The 27,200-nt window shown below is 38.2% G+C and overlaps 2 protein-coding genes across 7 annotated transcripts in view; both read left to right on the top strand.

Moving 5' to 3' along the window:
• esyt2b (extended synaptotagmin-like protein 2b) overlaps nt 1–3,634 on the top strand; it is a 52,268-nt gene extending 48,634 nt beyond the window's left edge. For all 4 annotated transcript variants that reach the window (XM_047350354.1, XM_047350353.1, XM_047350351.1 and 1 more), the window contains 3 exons: nt 736–841; nt 2,457–2,506; nt 2,617–3,634. In XM_047350354.1, coding sequence (XP_047206310.1) covers nt 736–841; nt 2,457–2,506; nt 2,617–2,689 — 229 coding nt within the window. In that variant the 3' untranslated portion in view covers nt 2,690–3,634. The remainder of the gene's footprint in view (nt 1–735; nt 842–2,456; nt 2,507–2,616) is intronic.
• Nucleotides 3,635–6,322: 2,688 nt separating this feature from the next.
• On the top strand, nt 6,323–27,123 carry ncapg2 (non-SMC condensin II complex, subunit G2). 3 transcript variants are annotated; one of them, XM_047349003.1, is made up of 27 exons: nt 6,323–6,411; nt 6,623–6,732; nt 7,303–7,473; nt 7,620–7,734; nt 8,789–8,946; nt 9,133–9,264; nt 9,342–9,436; nt 9,515–9,671; nt 10,470–10,562; nt 10,651–10,776; nt 11,138–11,317; nt 11,886–12,038; nt 15,109–15,331; nt 15,420–15,517; nt 16,478–16,648; nt 16,733–16,803; nt 16,908–17,061; nt 18,060–18,233; nt 18,371–18,487; nt 21,674–21,820; nt 22,985–23,084; nt 23,232–23,434; nt 24,672–24,806; nt 24,947–25,050; nt 25,159–25,259; nt 25,342–25,441; nt 26,772–27,123. In XM_047349003.1, the coding sequence occupies exons 2-27, from the start codon at nt 6,655–6,657 to the stop codon at nt 26,821–26,823; spliced, it is 3,408 nt and encodes a 1,135-aa protein (XP_047204959.1). In that variant the 5' UTR covers nt 6,323–6,411; nt 6,623–6,654; the 3' UTR covers nt 26,824–27,123. The 3 variants fall into 3 exon arrangements, with proteins under 3 accessions (XP_047204959.1, XP_047204958.1, XP_047204960.1); XM_047349002.1 differs by having other exon boundaries at nt 16,475–16,648; XM_047349004.1 differs by lacking the exons at nt 24,672–24,806; nt 24,947–25,050; nt 25,159–25,259; nt 25,342–25,441; nt 26,772–27,123 and having other exon boundaries at nt 16,475–16,648; nt 22,985–23,149; nt 23,232–23,364.
• The last annotated feature ends 77 nt before the right edge of the window (nt 27,124–27,200 follow it).

Here is a 27,200-nt window from a genome sequence, read left to right as displayed (position 1 = left end):
TGGTCAATCTCACTCTCAATGGTGAGGAGAACATCAAACTACATGTCTGAGGTTTAAACAGGGCAAATCTCATGCGAGATCCTGAGTAATGATGTTCTAATCATGTGCACTTGATGTGATACACTTTTGTGTGATTTAACCCATGATTTTTTTTTTTTTTTATTGTTTGGTTATATTGCTTGAAATGTTTGTGTTGTTAGAATTAATCTTTAATATCCATACTTTAAAATATGTTAGAAAAACACACAGGTGACGCCCTGCTGTGGATCGGGCCTGTAGGGTGTCGTAATATTTTCACATGACTCTATGTTTTCTTTTTATTTTGCATCGCCCACAAATTGTTTGTGTTGTCTGCATTGTACTTTTATTTAATTCAAACAGTAAAATTATAATCCGTATTATAATCTTAGTGGTGGGATTGTTTGTTTTCCCACAAAACAAAATAATTTAGAGACAATATGTTTTGCAGAAAATGAGTGTGACCACAAAACATTGATTCCCTTACTGCAGTATTGATGTATTTGTGGTTGTTTTAGTAGTAAAGTTTCATTCTCAGCTGTAGCATGAAATAATAATGGACTTTTATTTTATCTTTAAACCATGGATGTCAAGTTTAACGTAACTGTGATTTAGATTTTAAGTACATTTTACAGGTGGACTGTTTATGTTGCTAAATGATCTACAGATCTAAATCTTAAGATGGCTGATGTAAAATGTGTGATTTGGGGTCTGTAGGTTTGAGTTCAGTGTCTCCATGGTGGAGCTGCACAGGAGAACTCTGGATGTAGCGGTGAAGAACGGAAGGAGCATCCTGTCCAAACACAAAGGCCTGTTGGGAAAGGTAACTCCAGCGGGTGTTTTTATGTACAGTTTGTCTCTCACTGTGAAGGTCTTCTAAGAACCAGATACGCTGAGTTAGAGAATCACACCAAACAAGGACAAAACAGAAAACAAAACCGAAACCAGAAGAAATCAGTCAGTCAGTCAGTCATTTTCTACTGCTTATTCCATAGTGGGTCACGGGGGAGCTGGTGCCTATCTCCAGCAGTCTATGGGCGAGAGGCGGGGTACACCCTAGACAGGTCGCCAGTCCATCGCAGGGCAACACACAAACAACCATGAACACACTCATTCATACACCTAAGGGCAATGTAAAGAGACCAATTAACCTAACAGGCATGTCTTTGGACTGTGGGAGGAAGCCGCAGTACCCGGTGAGAACCCACGCATGCACGGGGAGAAGAAGAAATCATTTGACAAAATGCAAAGTATCATAAAACCCAGAAAAACAACTAAATCAATTAAGACTGACACAAAGAGACAAAACATATAGAAAAACATAAAAAAATATTCAAACATTTATTAAAAAGATCAAAAAAGGAAAATGTGAGAATAATTGTTTAGTTTTTCTTAAACAGATTTAAAACCCTTGTATTTATTGTTTTATTTATTCTATTTTCTACAGAGAAGCTTTATTTTAGTTGTTTTTTTTGTTCTTTTTTTTGATGTCAGAATAATTTTAAAATGTAACTGTGATCAAATTCAAGATAAATTTGATTAATCATGACTATTTAATGTAATTTAATTCTTTCTTTTTTGTCCAAACTTATTTTTGGCAATTTAGTGGAACACATGAAAAGGTTCACAAAATACAAAAGCAAAACTGAAAACATAACAACAAAACAAAGGACAAGTTATTTGACAAAATGCGAAATATCAGAAAAGAATGAACGACAATAAAAATAAATTTCTAGGAAAAATCTAAAAGGTTGACAACTAAAACATTTTAAAAAAGAAATCTAAAATGCATTTAAGAAACAGATGAAATCACAAAAGAAAAAAATGAGTCATGAAATAAATAAAACATATTTAATAGGTTATTATGTTTTTATATGAAATGCTGTGCTTGTCCTCAGTTTTCTTCTCTTTTGTTTGAACCTAAGTTTTTTGTTACATTTGTTATGATGTCTTGATACATATAGATACATGAAGACATTTTAGGTTAAAAAAATAAATTACATTAATTTAATTTCTTTGTTTCTTGCCCTAGCGTCGTAAAAAACAGCAACCAGCACACAAAACACAAAGCTAAATGGAAACTATGATAAAAAAAATTAATCAAATGATAAACACAAAGTATAAAAAAAAAACAAAGCAAAAGACAAAAAATGTAATCTCAAAATCTACATTTACAGGACACACCTGGTTAAAAAAGGTGACAAGACAGCAGCGATATCTGAGAAAAAATTTCCTAAAACAGAAAAATATCAAATATAGAATAAAATTTTCCTATTCATGAATTCGCGTGTTAATTCACTCATTCATTTTTTTTTATTTTCTTATTCTGTTTACAAGAAATCTGCCTGTTTCTTTGTTATATTTATGGTAATGTTGTAATAATTTGTAATACAAAACATTTGATTTAATTCAATTGAATTTCTTGTCCATATTTGCAGGTGCTGGTAGATTTAAGTGGAGATGATATATCAAGAGGATGCACTCAGTGGTAATCAAGCATTTTGTTTTCTCTTTAATTTTAATTCTTAGTTTGTTGTATTCAGAGTCTTAAAGAGACTAAATCTTATCATTTAATCCCTTTAACATTTTGTGCTGCAGGTATGATTTAACTGAAGATGGTCTGTCATCTCAAGTAATAAGAAGAAGTCAAGATTCCCTCGTCATACAGTGAAACCTCTCTTGTGCTCTAAAACAACGATTTTGTTAAATTGCTTGATTACATGAGTTTCATCTAATTTAAAGGAAGAATTTGGGCATCGAAGAGGTTTTATTTCTTTTCAGAATAATGAGTACAGACATACAATATTATAAAGAAGTAAAACATGCAACCTGCCTTGTTTTTATTTGCAGAGTTTTATGTAAATATCAATATTGTGCATATTTGTATTTGAAAACAAGAGTTTGCTGAGGTTTTCATGGTATTGTGTTTCCTTAATGGAAGTTTTGTAAAACTGTATCCAAATTCTTAGAAATTTCTGTGACGTTTATGCAAAACTGTGACAAATTCTGTTTTGTTGTTTGTGAAAATGAACCAAAGGAACAGATACAAACCCAAACATAGGCCTCATAAGTAGCACTCCTTTTTTGTTATTTATTTTAGCTTTGTTTTTATTTTTCTGTCATGCAGTGTTATTGATTGTTTACGTTCTTTGTGCCTGTTAAAAAATACGTGGAATGCACATATGCAAATTGTATTTATTTTATGAGATTTGTATGATATTTGTAATGCTGAATTTTGTCTGAGATGCTGAGGAAAGTGGCATTTTAGGGCTATGAACAAGTGCCGCAGACTACATACGTGTATAAAAAGAGGATACTTGAATAAGGGTTTGAAGAGTCTCAAACCAAATGTGAGCCATGTAAACAAAGAAAGTTATCTTTTGCATTTCATGGTCCGGTTGCTGCAACATGTTGAGATGATGCATCTTTGGTATATGCTTGTAAATGTTTTGCCTTGAAATTGTAATTGTTTGTTGCAACTTTTTAATACACTTCTTATCTATCCTGTGCCTTAAAAACCCGCGATGTGAGTTTGTTTTTTCTTCTAAAATATTAACGTTTTCAGAGGATCCAATGCCTTGTGGATGTGAATAATAAAAATGCATTCTTTTGGAAATGTCTTTTTATTTTATTGTTATCATTTTAATAACTACTTAAATTATTTATGTTAGAAATATGGCAGCAATATTTACCCTAAGTGACTGCACAATCTCTCTAGCTCAGAGTACCAGGACTTTTATGCTCTCTTCTCCTCAGCTCGCCTTGCAGGTTTATCAATAGGATTACGATCTGCAATTGGCTGTGAAAGAAGGTTCCTTTTGTCTATGGTGAACAATTTCTGTGTAGATGTTTCCATGTTTTAGATGACTATCCTGCTGAAAACCCAATGATGATCAATTTTTAGTTTGCATTTAAAATTTCCTAGTAGTTCAAAGAGATTAGGATGCCACAGCGTCCCAAAGTCTTCAGATTTTCTTTTTTATGTATTCACTACTTTATTTGTTGTTGCTGTCAAGCTAAATATTATTTTCATCAAAGCAAGGTTCCAGTTAATGTCCCAGTAGCATTTAGTGAGGTCCATTTGTAATGGTAGAATAAGAAAATATGCTTCCCATAGTTTGCATGTAGAGATCACCTATAGGTTACAGACACTTGGTAACCATGCGATACCACTCTTAATTGCAGTAGTCTGACACAGATGTAAGATTGTTATACCTGCTTAATCATTATCTGCACTGTGTGCAGTGGCAAGAAACTTGAGTCACAGATCCAAATATTTTGAGAATTTTAGGACAAACTTTGGATTTTTTATGGGTTTTAAAAGTTTTCTTCCAATGCTGCCAAATAGCTTTAGTGCACTGTGATGGTTAAACCTTTAAGTCCTTAGTGTTTCTGCAAGAAAGTTCAGATCCAACCCTTTGAAAAATCCAGTATTAATAAATAGTAAATGCGTGATGGGTTGCCCGTGTCACATTCGGGTTTGGGGTTGGACCAAAGCACAGACAAGAGCTCGGGAGCAGCATTTCAAGCAGTCTTGGGTTTATTCATAAAATGAAAAGTAACAAAAACACTGCAGGTGTAAACCAGAGTCAAAACATCCAAACTTACACAGTCACTGCAGGAACATGTGGAACTCAAGGCATGGACGAGGGTAGTGAACGAGGTGAGAGACGGGAGGAACCAGCAAAGGGCAATAAAACAAAACCAACTAATATACTGAGGGAGAACAAAGGCAGGTAATCAAAGGAACTAAGAACAGGTGAGACAAGGAGGCAGGGAGGCAGAGGGAGCAGGTGAACCTAATAAAACCAAAGCATGAGGAAAGGGACTAAAGACAAGACAGTAAGCAGACCTAAATGAAACTATAAACCAAACTAAAAATAAATTGTAAGAATCAAGGATAAACATGAACTGAAGGAAACTGAGAAACTGGAGGGAACACAAGAACCTAAGCACTTAGTAAAACAGAAACCATAAGGAAACCCTGACTACAAAAGTAAACAAACTCAAACCAATACTGATAGAATAAAACTAAGAATGAAGCTGAGGAAACGAGAACTAGAATAAAAGCAAACAATAACTAAAGCTAACCTATAAAGGAGAGGCTGGAGAACAAAGATGAACTAGAGGAACAAAGCTAAGAAGAACCGGAGAGCGACGCCAAGGGAACTAGGAGCGAGTAGAGCACACTGGGGGGCAGAAGATAACCAAAGCAGAAAACCACTACAAACATGAATACAAAACACAAATAAGAAACATGGCATTGCTTCGCCGGGGTTATTAGAAGGCTTGGAACCTGTTTATAATTGCTTTCAGTTCTAGGTTCAGTTATTGCTCTGACGGAAGATATTGGCAAATTTATGTGACTATCTTCTTGTACGCCCTGGAATACCTAATTTATGAAAATCAACGTTCATCTGCCTTCTTTTATGGGCAGGTTTTTTTGTTTTTCCTATGTTGAATGCTGGTTGAGAGAAATGGGCATCTGCGTCGTGTCATATTTACATCCCAAGAAAACAGAAAGCCAAGGATTGATATTAAAAGTTCCTGGATGATCTGTTTAAAACTAAACTATAAATTAAGATGACTTTTCAGTTAACATGTATTTATAGGAGTTGTTTGGCATACCAAATTACAAACTATTACGACACTTTTAATTAATGATAATATATATATTCAAATTAAATGTGTGATTTTTCTAAAAATTTCATTGTGAGATTATGCTTTTGAAAAAAAATAAAAATGTATTTAAATACATTTTCACATCTTTAACCTTTGTGCCAATAATTGCTGTGAAGAAAGTTTAATGGTAATAACTAAGAAGTAACCTACAGTGAGGAATCGTCTCATAATGTACCTCGTCTCAGAAACAGCAATGAGCAGACGTTTAGTTGTGTGTTGATTATTTATTCACAAGTTCTTGGTAATTTTATATTCATCATAAAAGTTTAAACTGTAAACAATGTTAATGTTTTTTTAGTTTAAGTTCATTTTTGGCACTAATTTTATTTGTGTGTTGGTCCTAGGTCTAACTCAACTTTTGGGGTTTGCTCTTTCTACAAACAATTGATTTCTCTGGTCTCCATATGATACAGTTAGGATTATTTAATCATTTTACAGTCATTACTATTTTATTTTAGCTATTATTTTTATTTTGTTTTAAAATGTGACCAAAGTATGCAACAGAGTTGGACTGCTGTGGGGGAATTATTTTGTGGTACTCTGTCGCCATCAAGCGGTTGAAAAAGGTTAACAACGTCTACGTATCAACGTCATAAACAAACGTTCGACGTCACAACGGAAACAATCTATCCAAATTTGCGCGGGTTAAATGCTATCATTGTCGGCTGTCATCTTCGTCCTGTTCCTGGCTGCAAAAACACAAACGAAAAGGTAAAAAAAAGCAACAAAAAAAAAACGACTAAACTCATTACACGTCAGATTTAATCTTTCTTTAATTGTTAGTACGGCAGTAACCAGAGTATGATTAAATTTAGCAAATGCCACGATTAACAGTCGGCCATAGTTGTTTTGGTTTTGTTTCGATAGTTATTCCACCTGCTTATCAAAAACAGGATGTTTTCATTTTACATGAAATTTTCAGGTCACTTCGTATCGCTTGGATATACCGGAATAATGTCCAAGCGAGAGGCGTTTTTAGAGGCAGCCTGCAAGGAAAAGGTCGTGGACTTTCTTCGCTTTATTCAACTTCATGTAAGTAACTAACTCTGTTTTAAATCCTTTATTCCAGGGAGCGAACGTTTTAGACATCAGTACGTCGTTTTAAAAACATCTTCATTCCTCCTAGACGTTTGGACGTGTCGTCACTTTACACTCAGAGTATTTATTGGGATCACATGTGACAGACCATACAGTGGAAGGGAAATAATTCATAATTTTCAACGTGTTTTGATGCATCCTAGATGTTTTGGATGTGGTTCTGCTCCAACACAGCCGATCCAAATGCTTGAATAATTTCCCCACCATGTTATCAAGTTCTGCAGGGCAATAATAATAATAATAATAAACCATAATTTTATTTAGGTGTGTGAAATCAGTGAGAGATTTAAAACATGTAGATAGCCCGCCACCGGTAACTGGTGTTAGAAACCACTGGTCTAAATGGTTTAAGACTAAATATACTTTAGGTCTTAGGTAATAGAAATGAATTGTGATGATCTGTTTCAGCTGGATTAAAGAATGGTTTGGGTTTGTACGAGTCGGCTAAAACTGAAGGGAAATGTAAAGCCCTGATGTAGTTTTTTTTTTTTTTTATCCGAGCAGAAGGACAAAGCTGAGCCATTTGATGTCGAGGAGGTGCTGCAGGAGATGCCCAGAGAGCAGAGGGAAGCTCTCTGGAGGCAGCTGGAGTCACTCCTCCAGGAGATTCTGATGGAGTTACCTCCAGACCACTGGGAGGAGGGGCAGATGCAGCAGGAGTCGGCTCCAGATCCTGTGAGTTTACCAGTCACTTCCCGTTCAACTGGAGGACATTAATCACTTTGAGTGTCTTCAATATAACGTTGTTTTCCGATTGTATTAAAATGTAGATGTTCTGTGATTTCCTGCCTGATACTCCTATAAAAACCTTTTACATCCAGAAACATGTCATGGCGGTGGTGGACGCTGTGGCCCTGGTGGCTGCTGTGTCTGTAAAGGTTTTACAGGATGGGGACACCTACAGCTCACTTTTAGATATCGCCCACAGACTTCACGGTGAGATGAATGCTGTTTTTCTTTTTTTATTTGATAGATTAAATGAACTGAGTCTTCTATGGTGCATTCCCAGTCTGACCACTCGAAGAGCCACATTCACTCAGACACAAACACATTCATGCACCAGTACGCAGCTCGGTAGGCAACGTGAGGTTAAGTGCGGCAGGAGGAAGCTGGAATCAAACCCACAACTTTTGCGGATTGGAAGATGACTGCTCTTCCCACTGAGCCTTAGTGGCCACATTTATAACTGTACACTAATCAGTTATTTAGCTGAGCATATTAAACGTTAGACAACAATTCATCCGTATCTTTGATAAATAAATGTTTATAGTGAGACTCTAGGGATAAAAAAAAAAAAAACGGAGTTTTTCTAAATCCTTCAAGGGTTCCACTCCGAAAAATTCTTGAAAAGTATGAAAAGGGATTTTTCCGTGTGAGAGTAAGAAAATGGAGTATGACAGAGAATTGTATTTCATCATGTACTAAATGAACTCCAAAAAACATTTAAACCATACTTCATTCCTTATCCCCTTGTCTAATTGATGTGTCCTTCCTTTTATCATTGTTTCTTTGTGTTCTTCCTTTCTCCCTTACTTGTATCCTTCGCTCCCCTCTTTCTTTTCTTGTTTTCTCCATTCACTCTGCCCTTGTTTCCTTTCCTTCATTTCTTTGGTGTCCCGTTTCTCTTTCTTTCTTGTATTTCTTCCATTGTTTTTTTTCCTTTTGCGTGTCCTTGTATTTCCTTGCTTCCTTCCTTCCTTCCTTGTGTCCTCCCCTCCATCACTCACTCAACGTGTCTGTTGTATATTTATTTTCTTAGTTTGAAAGGTTCCATATTTAAAGCCTGCTTACTGTAGAAAACCACGGTCATCTTTCATATTTGACGTTTTAAAATGTGTGATGAAAACTTAAATTTTGAGCCTCGAAAGGATGGACTTTTTACATGGCATAAGAACTTTGAAGCAGAACCAGAAATGTTCCCTGATTAAACTTCATGTGCATCTCTGTGATTGTAGCTGTTTGTGTTTTTTTTTTTTTTTTTTTCCATCAGGTGTTTTGGTGTCACTCCCAGTGTCAGAGGCGCCATTGCAGCTCCACCTACAGACGCTCTTTGAAGCCTGGTGGAAGATGGGACTGCTGGACAGGGAAAAGTTTGGTCGCACCGTTTTCCTAATCTCTCTCCAGAAGTGCTTCATCCTAAAGAAACCGGTTGGTGTATTCTCCCAGACTGCTCAGTATTTTTAGCAGCAGGAGAGGGAGATGTTTTCTGAGTCAGAGTGAAGTGATGCCGTCAGGCAGGAGGAGAAGGAGCCACTAGCATAACCTCTAAAGAAGTTAAAGAATACCTGATAGGATATATCAATAACGTTTTCTCATCTCTGACGTTTTTGTCAGGGCCCTGAGATCCAGAGAGTGTGGAGTCTCCACGATGTTCTTACGAGTCTGGACTACACATCAGAAGACAAGCAGATAACCGACTTACTGCTTCAGTGCTTTCACCGTCCTGCTCACATTAAAAACGATGATGTAAGTGGAGTCGGTTGTCATCGCAGTTGCGACTTTGTCCTTGAGTTGTCAGCCTGACGGTGTGTTTATTGTCACAGGGGAAGCGATTCCTGGTGTTCCTTTTCAGCTGGAATGTCGATTTTATCTGGGTTATCCATGGCACCATTAAAAACCAGCTGGAGTTTTATCACAAGTAAGATGTGCGCCTTATACACAGTGACTCCAGCCATTATATCAGAGAGTTTAAATATTTGGTTGTTTTGTTTTCCAGGAGCATGGCTACTCATATTGCAGAGATCTACTTCAGAGCCTGGAAGAAGGCTAGTGGGGAGTTTCTGGAGATGATTGAGAGCTCATGCATTCAGGATTTCATGCAGAATGCGATTTTTCTTCAAAGAACATCACCTGTTCACAGCAAAGTTAGACAGGTACTCTGTCTCATATCTCTTTCACTTTTTGTAATGTTACAACTGCCGACATATGATTTACAAAGAAATGCAAAAAATACGAGAAGTGAGATTTGCGCTTAGGCCCCTTTACTTTGATACCTCCAGTTAAAATCCACTGCAACGATTGGCCTGCTGAAGTCAGGCCTTCATGCACAATGCCACAAGTGGTGGAAAACTACACCCTGAACACACCATCTCCACTTTGAAACACAATAGAGAGAGCATCCTGCTGTGGGGATGCTTTTCTCCCGGCAATCCTGTAAGAAATCTTGTTATAAGCTGCAAAAGCCATGAGCCTGAGGCAGAGGTCCAACCTTCTTGCCAGACGATGACCCTCAGAGAGTGGTTTGGATCAAAGCATATTCATACGAGACCTTGATCCAGTTGAGAATCTGTGGCAAGACTTGAAAGTTGATGTTCACTGATGCTCTCCATCCAACCTCCCTGAGCTTGAGATGTTTTGCAAAGAGCAGGCAAAAGGTTCAGGCTATGGATGTGCAAAGCTGATAGAGCAGCGCAGACTCTTCTAGCAAGTATTAAATCCAGATGTACGCAACGATTTTCAGATTTTTATTTGTAAAAACACATATCCTTTATCTCCTACTTCACTATCATGCACTTCTTTTTAAAGGTTTATCGCATAAAATCCAAGTAAAGCATGCCAAAGTTTGTGGTTGTTACATGTGTGAATACTTTTTCAAGGCGCTGTATTCCAGAGATTTGTCCTATTTTGCTCTCAGCATGTGTTGACTTTCCTTTTTCCTTTGTTTCATGTAGATCGTGAGCTATTTTCACTCGAGGAAAGGATGCCACAGCGTGGACAAGATGCTGTATAACCTCTACCGGCCGATTCTCTGGAAATCTCTCAGTGTATGCACACACAGTTAGTTGGTCTAATCCTTCACATTGTGTTTACACGTTATTCCAGTGTTAATGACTTCCTGTTTGATACCTTTAGGTTCCTAACTTTGAGGTGCGCGCAAATGCCACTTTGCTTTTCACCGATGCCTTCCCAGTCCATGACCCAGATCTAAACACCAAAAATGTGGACATGAACATTCAAAAGCAGCTGGACACAGCAATGGTGGGAGTTATTTTCAATGTCAGGGTTCCTTGACTGTCAGGATAAGTCTAGAAAAGTATGTAATTGGATTTAGGTATTTTTCCAGGTCTGGATATGTATTTATTCCCGATCCTATTCTCTCTAACGTACATCAATCCATTTTTTTCCTCCATCCATCCTTTGTTTTGTTCCTGCTTATGATCTTTGTGAATTTCTAACTTAAAGTTTGACAAAAGTAGAAACATTTCATTTGGCAAACAACAGAAAAGTTTATCATTTGACTGAAATGGACAAAGAAAATGACTTCTTCAAATGGGAAATGTGTCATAATTCGAGGGTGATCAGTTTTTCACACTCGTATCTAAACATCTGCTCTCCTCAGGGGCTCCTTGATGACCCTCACCCCACCGTGCGCTCCAACGCCACCCTGGGGGTCTGTAAGATCTTGGCAAAGTGCTGGGAGCTCCTCCCTCCAACCATCATCACAGATTTCCTGAAGAAGCTGGTGATGGAGCTGGCCGCTGACAGCAGCTCTCCTGATGTTCGCTGCTCAGTCTTTAAGGTAGAGTCCATGGCCTTAGTTCATCTTAAGTCATTATAATTTGATATGACAGAAAAATCCCAGAAATTACAACCATTGAGGACTTTTTTGTTAATCTTTTATGCACATATACAGATATTCTTAGAGGTCAGAGTTCAAAGCTTAACTTAGAACATCTCTGTTTTTGCTGATGTAGCTATTTTTGTAATTTGGTTTTTGCACAGATGAGTTTAGTGTCCTGACCAATTTTGAGTTTTTTTTTTTTTTGTCAAAGTTAACTGTATATTTTTTACAAAACGCATTAGTGTTGAGAAAAGACATTATGTTTTATTGAGATAAAATATTTAAGATTTATTTGAAATGTATGTGTAAAATCATTATTTATTCATTTATTTTCTCTCTTTACATTTAGTCACAGTGAGATCTTACCCAGGATCAGCTGGTATAATCTAAATAATTAAAATCTTTAATAACTGTAGCAAAAAATCACATTTGTTCTTCTCTATGCATCTATGCTACTGTTTTGTGTTTTCTTTTTGTCGTTTTTATGATGCTTGAAGATTATTTAAATTTCCTTAATGTCCTGCAGTGCCTGAATATTGTCCTGGACAACCCACTGAGCCATCCCCTGCTGGAAAAACTGCTGCCAGCTCTCAAGTACAGCCTCCACGACACCTCGGAGAAAGTCCGCACAGCTTTCCTCGACCTGCTCATCAAGGTTAAAGCAATTCGTGCTGCCAAGGTGTGGTTTGTTTGGAGAAAATTAATAGTTGCATTTTCTTATTTGAACAACCTTTGCGAAGATTTCCACGTCTTTTGTTGTGATTATGAATCTGAGAATATTATTTAATATTAATATTTTATCAAATAATGTTTCGGTCTGTTAAGGATTGTCCTGTGAATACCAGCCCAGTAAGGTGGTGGCATTAGGACAAAATAGAAAGGTGTGAGACGAGCTCTGACATTATTGAACAGCAGAAACTCTGCACACATATGGAATGAATTCACACAATTTCTTAAAATACAAGAATTTATTAACAAAAATAAGTCAACTCAAAGTCAAACATATTTCAATAAACTACCAAGCAGAATGAAAGAATAAGGAAGAATAATGAGTTATGTACAATATAAACAAGTTGATCAAAGATGATTGGAAATCATGATCGAAAGTGTGATGCAACATTACCATACAATGTTTATGTTTGAGAACCAAGGATTATCTTGAAGAATCTGGAAATAAAGTTAAGTTAGTCTTGGAACTAACTTAGGCAATAATCAGCAAACATTTAGACAACCACTCACAATGCAAGATCAGATAAAATATTATTTCAATAAAATAATGTTTTAAATAATGATCTGCTGAATAAAACCAACCTTCTGGACTTCTCTGACTAATTCTCAACAGGTCTCATTAGCTGCCTTTATTTATTCAAATAATATTCAAAGAAATATTAAAGGAATGGTAAAATATTTAAGGAAATATTTTGGAAAAGAGCAAAATCTTTCTGGAGAAATGGGGCTTAATGGTGTTTATCCAGTTTAGTAAAATAATTTTTAGGGAACTATTATTTTACTGGATTGAAATCTAACAACCTTTCTGTTAAATGTTCCCTAGCAGGCAAGCACGTGTTCTTAGCTGTTAGGAGTGAAAGCTAACAAAGGAAGCTGATAGCTGAACACCAGAATCAAACATATACCTTTAAAATATCATCGTGGATGTTATTGAAAAAATACAACATTTTTATCCTGTATTGAATGATTTTGATATTTATCACCGTACAGTTTCTTATAAATGCTCTCAATTAAGTTTCAAAATGATGCTGTATCTGTTTCAAAGTAAACTGGAAGAATAATTTCAAATAATACTTTTTAATAACTAATACTTTTTTTTCTTCAAAACTTTCTATAAACTAAGCATTATGGGACATTGTGGATCCCAAGTAAACAAGTATAATATACTTTGTCAAATAACAATACAATGATGAACAAAGCCCATTTGCTGTACTGTCCAAGAGTGCAAAAATGTTGCAGGTCAAGCATAAAATAATAAGTTTACAAATGGCAATCTGTCCTCCATCTTATCAAAATGATTTAAAAATGTTTTCCATACAACATGCGTCTCTTCTATTAATGGTTCCAGCACCGCATGGCTCCACCATGGTTCTACCTCGGTCTACTTGATGACCTTTCTGCGTGCTTGAAGCCAAACCTCCAGCCTTCAGCGTCATGTGTGGTTCAAATGAAAATAAAAACTTACCGTCGCACGTCATGTCCTCCAGCAGAGTCCAGACCACCCTCCCGTCCACAACTCACAGGACGATGTGCCATAAATGGCGTCCACGATTTCGAACCACCAGCACGGCTTTCGGGTTTGACCTAATCTGGTCATTGTGGTCGCTACCTCGGCGAACACCTTTTATTTTCTTGTCTCCCAATTGAGCTGCAGTTGAATATTGTAGTCAGACTCATACGGCCAAACACGCCTGTGGCCAGTCAGTGAACAACAATCTGCTCAGCCCCAATCGGACCTGCAGAGCAGGTACCAAAAAAAGCCAATACCGGGTCGGAAAAGCCAGAAGGCTGAGTGGAGTGGAGCACAGTAAACCCCATGGAAGAAGTGTGATACTGCCTGAAAGGCCACTTGTATTGTCAGCCTTATTGAATATTAAAACATAGCTTTAATATTGATCTTGTCGTTTTCAATTCCTTGATTTAAACATTTTAAAATAGTTTTATTGCCCCTAGTTCAACCCTTTAAAACAAGAATGTTTTGGGCTTTTTTGTTTGTTTTTGTAATACCTCTTTAGGCCCTTAGAGCTGCAGAGGTCAATTACTAACCAGAAAGATGTGATTGTCCTGTTAAATGACTTATTTCTACTCAGTCTTTGTACCTTTTTTTACCTTGGAACTTTCATTTTATTAGTTGGATGTAGAACAGGATACAGATTTCCTTCCGTTAGTTGATGTTCAACATTGGAGGATTGAGACAAAAAGTAAAGGCTTTAGTAGATTATAAGAGGATCAAGGTATCAGGAGATCAATAAAAACCTTAATGCTTCTGTTTATTTTCTTAATGTATTATTAATAGTGTTTATTTAAATTACGTGTTACCTGTTATGGGGAGTGCTACATCTATAAGACAGAAAATTTGGTTTTTTATATAAGCTTTCGTTTCATTTTGAAAATAGTTTTTATTATATGCTGTAATTTATAAACTTATTAGTCAAATAAAAAAAAAATGATTTTCTAAATTAGATTCAGAATATTAGGTTCAAGCACCTAAGACCAAAAAACACAATCTGTTTGCTTATTTTGAGCTTTAATTGGACCAAACACCTCAGTGAGGCTGGATCTGTCGACTGGTCAGCTGGAAGTTAAGGGCAGTTATTCGCTTCTGGGTGTCTTTTAGTCAAGATATTACAAAACCAAACAATGAAGAATGAAGCTTATATAAAAGATGAATTGTCACTGCCTTTCAGGCTGGCTGGAAAGATTGTTACTTTAAATAAACTCAGTGTATTTTTTGTTGTTGTTGTTGCTGACATTTTATGGAGGACAGCACAGAAGTTGCTTACATAAATAAAAACAGTTGTCTTAGATAAATCCCAAGGAAAAGGACATTTTTATGAGTTGTTTCATGGCTATTGTAGGAGCAAGGTAAAGTAATAGAAATCCTTCCACAAAACGTACAAATATGTTTTCTATCACAAAGTAATATTTAGTTTAATCAAATAAAGACCTGCCAGAGTCCCCTGGATTGACCAAGTGGAGGCTTTTCTCCCCGGTTCCCTTCTCTCTCTGTCGCTCTCCAGTTCTGGGATATCTGCAGCATGGACCACCTCCTAGCCCGCCTCGCCATCGACTCCCTCTCGGTCTCCAAGCGCATCGTCGACCTGCTCTTCAAGTCCTTCTTCCCCGTCAACGAACCGGAGAAGGAGTGGTGCTGCCGGTGCATCACCCTCATCCAGATGAACCCCATGGCTGCCAGGAAGTTCTACCAGTTTGCTCACAAACACACAGCCGCCACTAACATCAGTAAGGGCCAGAAGTGATGAGGCAAAAGTTGGCTTTCATGTGGCGAAGATCAGCTGTAGTTGTGAATAATTCTGTTTTTGTGTCCTAGTAAAGCTAATGCTGGCTATTCGTCGCATTCTGAACAGCTGCATCCAGGTTGACTTTGACGTGACGGAAATAAACGACAGCAACAAGGAAAACAGCACAGTAAGAGGGAAACATTTTACATATTCTGGAGAACTAATACTAGTAGATTCTTGGTATATGAAGGATAATTTGAGGGCATTTCGGTTTAATCTGGAAAATGTGTTTATTTTTACTCCAGATCTTTGCAGAAGTGTCTTTATCTCATGTAGAACCTGTTTTTTGAGCTCTGTAGCTGATTTTAGATGTAAAAACAGAGGCCTGACTCCTCTTTTGGTCTCCTGCTCGCTGGGTATATGCTGCAATGTTTGCATACAGACAGACTGCCAAAACCCTTATCCATAAAAAGCGACAGCAGTGATGCTGAGCTGTTGTCAAACCTCATCATGACCCAGGGTACCTACTCAGTCCGGGAAACTTCTGAAAAAGAAAGTAATATATGTGTTTTTTCCAGGTTTGGATAATAATGTGGAAAGGAAATAGATGATGGAACAATATTTCCTTTTCCTGACTTGATTACCTAATCCCACTGTCTAAATGTATACCTCTTCCACCCTACAAACTCCTGTAGGTTTTCCTGGTTCCTTATTTAAAGCCTCCTAATGTTAGAAATATCTCCCAGAAACCTTTTTTATTGATTCTTTGTCATGACTTAAAAAAAGTCTCCGTTTTTGGACATTTAAGTCTGCTAAAGTATAGATTTCGTTTTTAATTGTTAATGTTGTCTTGCAAAAGTATTCACATCCAATGAGGTTTTTATATTTTAGTGGAATATATGTGATAGACCAACACAAAGTAGTGCACAAGTGGGAAGAAAATGTTTCATGGTTTTCATCCCCCTCTACTCTGATATCCTTAAATAAAATTCTGTTTAATAAGCTGTCTGCAGCTCAGGTGGGAGGTTATTAGTGATGCACTAAAAGGTATTCAAATTTGCATCTGTACCGTGACATAATGGTGAAAAAGGATGTTTTGCATGGCGTGAGTCTGTGTCGATGAAGATGCATATGTTGCTCTCAGCAGGGGGGGCCTGAGGTGCTGGCACAGGACAGGGCTGTTGTGTCCAGTCTGCTGGAAGTCGTGGTCATCCTGTGGAGAAGTGTTGAGAAGGCGCTGAAACAAAATGAAGAGGCGCACAAGTACACAGTTGCCAAGTTTGGAAATGTTATGGCCAAGTATTTCCAGGCTTTTGAAGTAAATTAGCCTCAGTTCATTATTATTTTAACATTTCTCTAAACAAGTAGGAGGACAAAATGTCTTTTATTATTGTTTTTCTAGGACGAGCGCTCCACTGTGCCTCTCATACAGCTGGCCTCTTTTATGCCCCCAGCTGCAGTTCCAACCTTTAGGTGGGCTGTAATGCCACTCTCGTTATGATTTCACTTTATTGCATCTTTGTTCTAAAACACAACTGTTAAGGTTGCCTGTTTTGTCTTGTTTTGAAACATCCTAGCTGTGGAGTCCTGTCCAGACTGAGGAGGATGGACTCTGGAGCCACTCCAGCACAGTTCAGCCAGCTGCTGGACTGCATCTGCAGTTGGGGCCAGGTGGATGACATCCTTGAACTGGTCTCTGACTGGCTCAGCAAGTCCGTTCCCAAGCAAGGGGTCAGTGGTTGCCCCATCACGTGGTTTTGATGTGGATGTTTAAAGACTGCGCACTCTATAAGAAAATAAGGGTTCCTATGCTGTCTGGAATTTGCTTTTATAATTCTCCAGATCTGGATAAAAGAAACTTGAGTTTGGGAAAATGTTTGATTTTCTTGACCTTTTTCCTTCTTCCATTTTCTAAAAGATAATTCTAATAATGATGAGTAAATATAGTTGCTTTCACATTGATTTATTAACTTAGGTCTCTTAATAATTGATTTCTTTAAATCACACCTTGATTCTAACATTTTGACTAACTGACTCAATGCACATTTAAAAATCAAAACGGAGCCATTTTACGAACTATTTGGTTTCTAGATAACTTCAAATTCAGGTGGAACTGGACCAGTGATTCCCAAAGAAACTAAATAAAGGTACCAAAGTTCACAAACTGTTCTTTTAAAGACTCTGCATTTAGTCTTGGATGTTCCCTTCCTTATTTGATTCGTTAAAGTATTTTAGATTTCAAAATAAAGGTGATCTAAGTTACTCTAAATGCCACAAAAGCAGTTGGTATTTTCCCTGCTAAAAACTGGAAGTATATTTCAGCATTGTGCTGCGTTATTATTTTTGAACGTACAGATAATAAGACTCAGTTACTATTCAGGCTAATATAAAAACTTTGATTTAAGCTTTAAAGCCAATTATGTTATTAAAAACACAGAAGATGGTGCGAAAGCAGGAGTGTCATGATGACTGCGATCCAAAATTGATAATAAAAATCGGACGTTTTGTTTAATTAAAGTATAGCATGCTTAGTTTATTGTTGAGTGTGTAAGAAAAACAGTAATATATTTCGTGGTTTTAGTGTTTTTTTATGAACATATATTTTTTGGCACACAAGTTCTTTAGATGCTGCGGTTTTGGCCCACGTGAAAAAGTTTGGACACCTCCGTATAAAAGTATTGAATTTTGTTTTAAGGGCCATGTAAAAAGTTACCTCTTCCCAACTTTAGGACATGGCCTCTAAAAGCAGAAAGGTGCAAATCCAGGAGACGGTGAAGGCCGAACCAGACCTGGCTCTGGCGTATCTGGAGTTCCTCTTCAGCCACACTTCCACACGGGAGAAAGTCCTGGGTCTCGGCGAGGGGCCTCTGAAGCAGCTCCATACACTTTTAGGGAACTGGAAGGTATATATACCTGATAGTTATTCATACAGCTGTTAAACATAAAGGTTGAAATGCATTTGCGTTTATGCATACGGTTATTAGAGGGTGTTTTGAAGGCTTCCTCTGCAAGAAACGTGCTCTCTGTATTGTCTTGACAGTCGGTGCTCTACACTCACCTCAGCTCCTCCACAGAAGACCCAAACAGTCCCAAAGTGGAGACGGCGCTGAAAGCCTTGATGTACCACGGTCGCCTCGGTGCACATCTCCAACATAACGTGAGTCTCTCTCTCAACTGTTTTCCACCTCCTCACATGGCTTTATCCAGTAAGCCAGTGTTGTTTTAAATGAGTTCTCTTTTTAATAGTTAGGGATTTGATACTTTGCTGAAACAAAGACAAATAAGAAATATTATGAATAGATAAAACAGAAAAAAACCTGTGAATTTTGAAGTTTCTTCTTCTGAAAAGGAAGGAATCTGCAGTTTGAGTCTAAGACTTATTGTTGGACAAATCATTGGGAGATGAGAAATGATTTATGGATTTAATCAACTGAAAAGATCAGTTGCTGATTAGTAAGTAATAGGTCTGCTGAGACACAGACGTCATGGGCATGAATGTTACATCATTTTGACTCCTAAATGATTAATTTGAATCCTTCTTTTTCAGGTTGCAATGCTAATTAAAAGCAGCACATTGGTGAACAGCTTGGAATATATTCTGGAATTTCTCTAATCCACACAAAGTCAAGATTATGCTCACAAGCTCAAATATATACATACACTCCCTATCAGTTTTGGTTCAGTGTCCCTTAGCAAGTAGCACCTTGACCTTAAACTTTTTGTAGACACCAACAGGCTTCTGGCATAATTGGGGCTGAATATTTTGATCATTCTACACACCAGAATTAGTGCAGTTAATAGAAAATGGTTCATTTTCTGGAACACAGCTGAATTTCAGGCATACTTTATACATTTACAGGTCCTTCTCAAAATATTAGCATATTGTGATAAAGTTCATTATTTTCCATAATGTAATGATGAAAATTTAACATTCATATATTTTAGATTCATTGCACACTAATTGAAATATTTCAGGTCTTTTATTGTCTTAATACGGATGATTTTGGCATACAGCTCATGAAAACCCAAAATTCCTATCTCACAAAATTAGCATATTTCATCCAACCAATAAAAGAAAAGTCAACCTTCAAATAATCATGTACAGTTATGCACTCAATACTTGGTCGGGAATCCTTTGGCAGAAATGACTGCTTCAATGCGGCGTGGCATGGAGGCAATCAGCCTGTGGCACTGCTGAGGTCTTATGGAGGCCCAGGATGCTTCGATAGCGGCCTTTAGCTCATCCAGAGTGTTGGGTCTTGAGTCTCTCAACGTTCTCTTCACAATATCCCACAGATTCTCTATGGGGTTCAGGTCAGGAGAGTTGGCAGGCCAATTGAGCACAGTGATACCATGGTCAGTAAACCATTTACCAGTGGTTTTGGCACTGTGAGCAGGCGCCAGGTCGTGCTGAAAAATGAAATCTTCATCTCCATAAAGCTTTTCAGCAGATGGAAGCATGAAGTGCTCCAAAATCTCCTGATAGCTAGCTGCATTGACCCTGCCCTTGATAAAACACAGTGGACCAACACCAGCAGCTGACACGGCACCCCAGACCATCACTGACTGTGGGTACTTGACACTGGACTTCTGGCATTTTGGCATTTCCTTCTCCCCAGTCTTCCTCCAGACTCTGGCACCTTGATTTCCGAATGACATGCAGAATTTGCTTTCATCCGAAAAAAGTACTTTGGACCACTGAGCAACAGTCCAGTGCTGCTTCTCTGTAGCCCAGGTCTGGGGAATGTGGCACCTGTAGCCCATTTCCTGCACACGCCTGTGCACGGTGGCTCTGGATGTTTCTACTCCAGATTCAGTCCACTGCTTCCGCAGGTCCCCCAAGGTCTGGAATCGGCCCTTCTCCACAATCTTCCTCAGGGTCTGGTCACCTCTTCTCGTTGTGCAGCGTTTTCTGCCACACTTTTTCCTTCCCACAGACTTCCCACTGAGGTGCCTTGATACAGCACTCTGGGAACAGCCTATTCGTTCAGAAATGTCTTTCTGTGTCTTACCCTCTTGCTTGAGGGTGTCAATAGTGGCCTTCTGGACAGCAGTCAGGTCCGGCAGTCTTACCCATGATTGGGGTTTTGAGTGATGAACCAGGCTGGGAGTTTTAAAGGCCTCAGGAATCTTTTGCAGGTGTTTAGAGTTAACTCGTTGATTCAGATGATTAGGTTCATAGCTCGTTTAGAGACCCTTTTAATGATATGCTAATTTTGTGAGATAGGAATTTTGGGTTTTCATGAGCTGTATGCCAAAATCATCCGTATTAAGACAATAAAATACCTGAAATATTTCAGTTAGTGTGCAATGAATCTAAAATATATGAATGTTAAATTTTCATCAGTACTTTATGGAAAATAATGAACTTTATCACAATATGCTAATATTTTGAGAAGGACCTGTATATTAGGGTTAAGTTGAGGTCTTTAGCAATGCTTTTCCAGAAGCTTATAGTCAGCCTACTTTATCCAATCCAAGCCAGTTCCGATGTGTCCTGTTGTCTGATTTAAAGCCAAGTTAAAGTATTTGGATGTAGTCCAACCACTTTGTGCTTTGCACCAGTACAACTGGGTACAACACAGCCCCACAGCATGATGCTGCCACCGCCATGCACGACAGTAAGTAAAGTGTTTTTTTAGGTCCAAATATACTTCTTGTTACTTTGGTCAACCAGCTCCATGGCCATTATATTTCCTTCACAAGGAATCTGGCCTGTCCATTTGAGGACATGTCCACAGAGACTTCTTTCTTGGTTAAAGGCCCCATGGTTTTCTAGCAGTTTCCAGTTGGAGGCAAGCTTGAGCCTTGGTGGTTCCTGGGTTGTTCCTTAACATCTTAACCAGCTTTCTTTCACCTGACTGTGGTAGTTTGAGTCTTCTTCCAGACCTCAGCAAAGTGGTGCCACATCTAAGTAACTAATTTACACATGTGAGCAGCTGTTTGAACTGATGATTTCTGGATCTGCAGTTTTATGGAAATGGCTCTAAAATACTTTTCCAACTTGATTAAATCTAGTATTCTTCTTATATGTTTGATTTCCTTAAACCTTGGCCAAACTGCCATCTGAGTTGAAGTTGTTTTGTTATATAATTTTTCCACTCACTAAGAAACTCATTAAAAGCCCAAAATAAATATGAAAGTCAAGCTCATGGTGGAACTGTAGATAATTTCCTCGCCTGAGCTGTTCCTCTGAACAGTTTCCAGACATTTCTCCAGATGACTGATTTTTATTTATTTCATTTTTTTCAAGCCAGTTTATTTCTGGCGAGGGGCCTGCTCCTTCTGTCTTCAGCTTCATGAAAAGTTAAAATATAACTGAAGTGTTTTCTCTGTTTGCCAGTCGACAGAAGGTCGGTTCTACCTGCTCTCCCTGGAACATGTGGCAGCGTGGGTCGCAGACAGGGTTCTGCCCTTTCTGACTAAACGTAGGAGCGATGACGGCGGGGATTCAGGGAAGTCGCAGCAGCTCGCCACACAGATAACAGAGGTGAACTTCGCTGTTACCGTTTTTTAAATGTACAGCTCCAGAATTGCAGTTTATGTGAGATTCAGTTTTCATTAGGACTCAGTAGGCATTAAAGCCTAGCTGACCTTAAGAATTATTGAAACCAGAATGATGCTTATTAAGCAGATATTAAATATTTTATCTATGAGGTAATACGATTTTCTCCCTTTTTCATTTCAAAAACTGAATTTGTGCTTGTATGACTGATGACTAAATAAAATGTTCTCATATTCTCAGACAAATAGGCCTGTTATTTCTAAAGTAATGCCTATTAGTTGTTGGTGGATGAGATTTTGAAGCACTCTGATGGTTGTGCCAACATCAAACAATATAGATTTTATTGTTTTTCTCCTGGAAGCGCAAAATAGGAAATGAGTGTGTGTCATGACGGAGTGTGAAGTGTATTTCTGTGATCACTTCTGCTAACCTAGCATTACACAGGGTTCCTATGCAGTCTGGAAAAGTATGAGAAAAAATGTGTATTTTCAGATTTTTTTTTCCTTTCGCCATGGTCTAACTATCCACTCGGTAATCTGTTTGTCCATCAAATCCGTCTGTCTGTCCGTTCGATTAGCTCCTCGTTCATCTGTCCATCATCAGTCTTGTCATTAATTCATTCACCCACTCATTGTCAGTTCTCCATCCAAGCGTTGATCCATCCATCCTGAACTTTTGTATGTATACTTTTAGACTGGGTCAAAAATGTGTTGAGAACTCTGGGAATTTTAGTTTTGAAAAGTATGGAATTTGGACATGAAAAATGGGTTAAATCCCTGGCAACTCTTCCTCGGTTGGCAGATTAAATCATATCTCCATGTTCAAAAACTGCCACCTTAGATTCTTATTTCACTCACTTTCACACCAGCACATACCCTGGATCACAATGAATCCTGCAGGCATCTTGTTATCCAGGATGTTTGGGTCTGTGGAGCTTATTTTCCCCCTCCATCTGGGACTCGCAGGGCTGCTCAGTAAATTTAGAATCCTCATTGATTCTTCTGCTCCGGTCCACACACTCTGTTTGTCTGCATGCCTCCTCCTGCTCACACTACTCAAATGAGGTATTTTCCTATTTCTTCTGTTATTCTCAGTGTTTCTTCAGATCTTTAAAGCAGCTGCACATGTTTCTTTGATGCATCTCTCCAGAGCTTCCTGATGGTATGCCGTGATGTTTTTCTCGTGGGTTTGGGGGACGAGACGTTCAAAGGCCAAATCCTCCACCTGTGCTCACTCGTCCTCCTCTCAGGTGAGGATGTCAGCTGATATTTAAAGGAGAGATCGCTAAAGTCTGCTAAAACGGACACGAAGCAGGTTATTTCACTGAGGTTTAGCTCTTCTTCTCTTACGACCTAAATATCATTCAGTGACGTAACAGCAGGGTTTGTGTTTTCAGAGGCAGGCTACCTGTGTATCCCAGCAGTGCTACCAATTTTAAAGGAGGTGGCGAACAGCGTTGTGCCTGATGATAACAACCAGGATCAGGAGATTCATGGAGAATCCACCTTGGTGATTTTGGGTGTGGTGGCCAACATCTTCCAGAAGATCATAGAGCTGTTGGCACGCTGCCTGAGGAAAGAACCAGAAGAGGGACAACTTGTAGGGATTTTTTTTTTTTGTTCAAAATTGTCTGTTTTCAATTTATCCATCATTACTCCTTCATTGTTTGACCTGATAACTGATTCAGTGGCTTGTAAAAGGTATTCACAGAAAACGTAAAGGTTTTGTTTTTTTACAATCAAAAGTCTGAAAAGCTAGGGTTGGTTTCTTATAGCTTTTTACATCTAGACACTGAATGTTATTCACATTCTTAACTGACCTTGAGTAAAAATCAGTCAGATTGGATGAAGATTGTCTATGCATGTCAGCATTCAATTCTTTTCACGGATTCTCAATCAGATTTTGGTCTGGACTTTGACTGGGCCATTCATCTACAGTATTGTAGATCTGTCTGTATGTTAAGTTCTGTTGTGGTGCTGGAATACAAACCTCTGCAGGTTTTCTACCAAGATTGTCCTGTATTTAGCTCCATCCATCTTCTCATCAACTCTACCCAGCTTCCTTGCCCCTGTGAAAGTAAAGGATCCCTCATCCTGATGCTGCCACCACCATGCCAGGGTTGTGTGCAGTGATGGTTTTCACACTGCAAATGCTTGCTGTGTCCCCCACATAGGCAAACTCTAGCTGCACTTCTAATAGGTTTATTTCTACAAAGAGTTTGTTCTTGTTACTTTACTCTAAAGGCTTGATTTCAGAGTAAGCATTGGCCCCTTGGTTGCTTCTGTGATTAATGCAATAATCAATTTTAGATGACTGATTGAACAGTGCTGTGAGATGTTGTTTTATAACCAAACTCTGCATCTCTCTCCCTGACCTATCAGATGTGCTACTTGGTCTTTATGATGCTGTTTGTTCACTAATGTTCTCCAACAAACCTCTGAGGCCTTCATAGAACAACAGGATTTACACAGAGTTTAAATTACACACAGGTGGACTCTATTTACTAGTTAGAGGACTTCTAAAAGCAATTAGCTTCACTTGATTTAATGTATGGGTATCGAAGTAGAAAGGTCGGAATACGTATTTAGATTTTTATTTGTAAAAAATGTTTTAAATGTTCCTTCTACTTTGTAATTATGAACTAATTTGTGTTGATGACATAAAGTCCATCCAAGTTGGTCATTGTAATGTAATAAAATGTCAATCAGGTCATCTGGCATAAATACTTTTGCAAGCCTCTGTATAAAGTAGCAAAGCAACCAGAGTTTTCGTGTGCAATATGATGCTGTCAGTATTTACATCAGTAGATCATGAAACTCTCTCTGGTTCGATTCAGCTGTGTCAGTCAGCCATTCCCGGTCTGACGGACTTCCTCCAGGTGGCTCAAACCTGGGAAGCAGCACTTCTTAGCGGGGTATACTCCACCGTGTTTGCCGCCATCATTGTGGAGAAGAGACATTTGCTTCAGAAGGTAAGAGATGAAACACAAAACAGCCAATGGAAAGACTGTATATCTGTTTAGTTACTTGCCTGGTTTAGCTTTTTGTCTATTTAGCCTTACTGACATAGGGTAATTTAGTGCATCATATGTATTTGTGTATTTTTTTTAAGCTTACCCTTCCTGAAGAGGTTTTAATCCCTCAGTCAGTTGATGAAATGCCTCCCTTGTCCAACGTACTGCTATCTGTCATCCTCAAATCACCCTTTATCACAAGGTATATACACTGAATGCCATTTTTTTATATAATTCATCCCAAGTTCTGTTGATTTATTGAAATCTCTAGGATATTTTGTAAAGTTTCGTTTATGAATCCTTCCTTTAGGTCATTTTTGGCAGAGGTCTCTTCATCTTTGGACTCGGACGCCCTCAGCAGTCTCACCGAGCTGGCGGCAGTTCTGCACGTCTTGGCGGTCATTAAACAAAGTATGTTTTCATACCTAGAACTTTCATGTCAACATTTGCAGTGACTGTTTGTTGAAAATCAATCTGATGTGTTGTTCATTAGCGGGGCATTCCAAAGGGGGCATAAAGAGCGCTGCGGTTTCTGTCCAGCAGCATCTTGACAACCATGCAGTCTGTTCTGTGGACAGCAGCGAAATCCAGAGGTGAGTTACAGTGAGGTGTTTGTTTTCTGTTTATTCTGCAGGGTTCCCACACTTGTCTGGGAAAGTCTGGAATGGGATTTAAATATGATCCAGGTTGGGACAGTTAGTAAACAGAACCAACCTGTGTGTAATGTAATATCTGTATATTAATCCAGCTGTTCTTTGACAGCCTCAGGGTTGGAGAGCATTAGTAAACAACCAGCATCATGAAGAAAGAGGAACACACCAGAGTCAGGGGTAAAATTGTAGAGAAATTTAAAACAGGGTTAGGTTATAAAGCAATATGCCAGGCTTCGAATGTGGAGCCATGTATGGCACAACTGCAGACCTACGAAGACACGGCCGCCCACCTAAATCGACCGGCTGGCCAAGGACAACATCAATCAAAGTAGCAGCAAAGAGGCATAATGTAACTGTGGATGGGCTGCAGAATTTGACAGCTCAGGTGTGAGAACCTATTAGTTTGCACAAATCTTGCTTTTATGCAAGAAGCAACCCATTAGAGGTTCACTTTGCAGCATACCAAGAGCCAGATGTGGGACAGTCCAAACATCTGGAAGAATACAGACCAAAATTAAGCTTTCTGGACGACATGCGTGTGGCATAAAACTAAATTTGTGTCACCCTGAACATACCATCTCCACAATGAAACATGGTGGTGGCAGCATCATGTTGTGGGGATGCCTTTCTTTAGCAGGAACAAGGAATCTGGCCAGTGTTCATGGGGAGGTGGCTGCATCTACGATTACAAATCTAAACACACATTTAATGTACAACGTTTAGATCAAAGCGTATCGTGTGTTAAAATGGCCCAGTCAAAGTCCAGACGCAGATACAATTGAGAATCTGACAAGACTGGATAATTAACAGTTGCTCTCCATCCAATCTGACTGATTTAGCAAAAATTAATGGACAAAATGTTTCTTGTAAAATGGTTTGAAAACAATATATTGTGGTCCTTCCACCTCACAGTTATGCATTACTTTATGTTGGTCTTTCTTAAGAAAACCCCAAAAGAAATACATTGAGGTGTTTGGTTGCAACGTGACACAGTTTAAAAAAGTGGAAGGGGTGTTAATACTTTTGCGAGGTGCTGTATTCTGTCCATCCATCCAGTGGTTCTTGCAGGTTCCATTCTCAAAGCTCCACCACTGTAGAAGTTTCTGTCATAAACTAATAGTGAACTTTTCCATTTATTCTCGCCTAAAAATGGGCTAAAAAAGGACAGATGTGACTAGACGTTTGTCTGGAAAAAAAATGAAACTCTTGGATTCCTGTTCTGATATTTTACAGTTTATGGACCATAACGTTTTATCTTTTATTCCCACAGGGTTATGTATGATTCTTCGGTGAAGACTTTGAATGAGCTTCTGCATTTCTAATCTTCCATTAATTAAAAAAGAACGATGAGTTTGGGTGATGTTTTTTCTCACACTTACACTTCAGATTTATACTCTATCAAAATGTGGAGAACTTGCATAAAAAATCTCTCATTTTACATTTATAATGTTTGCAAATGAACTTCAAAATGTTGTCTGTATTTTTTCCTTTACACCTTCCACTGCTGTCATTTATATCTTCATATTTAAAACATACTTTTTACGTATCTGTATTTGTCTTTATATATCTGTTGGTTTGTCAGCCCGGTCTTTGATTAGCAATAAAACAAACAGGTCATTGAACTTCTGCTTGTTGTTTATTTCTCCTTTAAGTGTTTACATCACTTCACAAAGTATTAACAGGTCAAACTGATAATATA

This window comes from Girardinichthys multiradiatus, chromosome 21 (genome assembly GCF_021462225.1).
Source record: "Girardinichthys multiradiatus isolate DD_20200921_A chromosome 21, DD_fGirMul_XY1, whole genome shotgun sequence".
Lineage (NCBI taxonomy): Eukaryota > Metazoa > Chordata > Actinopteri > Cyprinodontiformes > Goodeidae > Girardinichthys > Girardinichthys multiradiatus.
This window is presented reverse-complemented; position numbering and strand designations above follow the sequence as displayed.

What these genes read in the sequence shown, in the direction of transcription:
- ncapg2 (XM_047349002.1), top strand. Translation starts at nt 6,655, where the DNA reads ATGTCCAAGCGAGAGGCGTTTTTAGAGGCAGCCTGCAAGGAAAAGGTC. An exon ending in AGCAGCTGGACACAGCAATG is followed by an intron (nt 10,777 to 11,137) that starts GTGGGAGTTATT and finishes TGCTCTCCTCAG; the next exon opens with GGGCTCCTTGATGACCCTCA. An exon ending in GCTGCAGTTCCAACCTTTAG is followed by an intron (nt 16,804 to 16,907) that starts GTGGGCTGTAAT and finishes GAAACATCCTAG; the next exon opens with CTGTGGAGTCCTGTCCAGAC.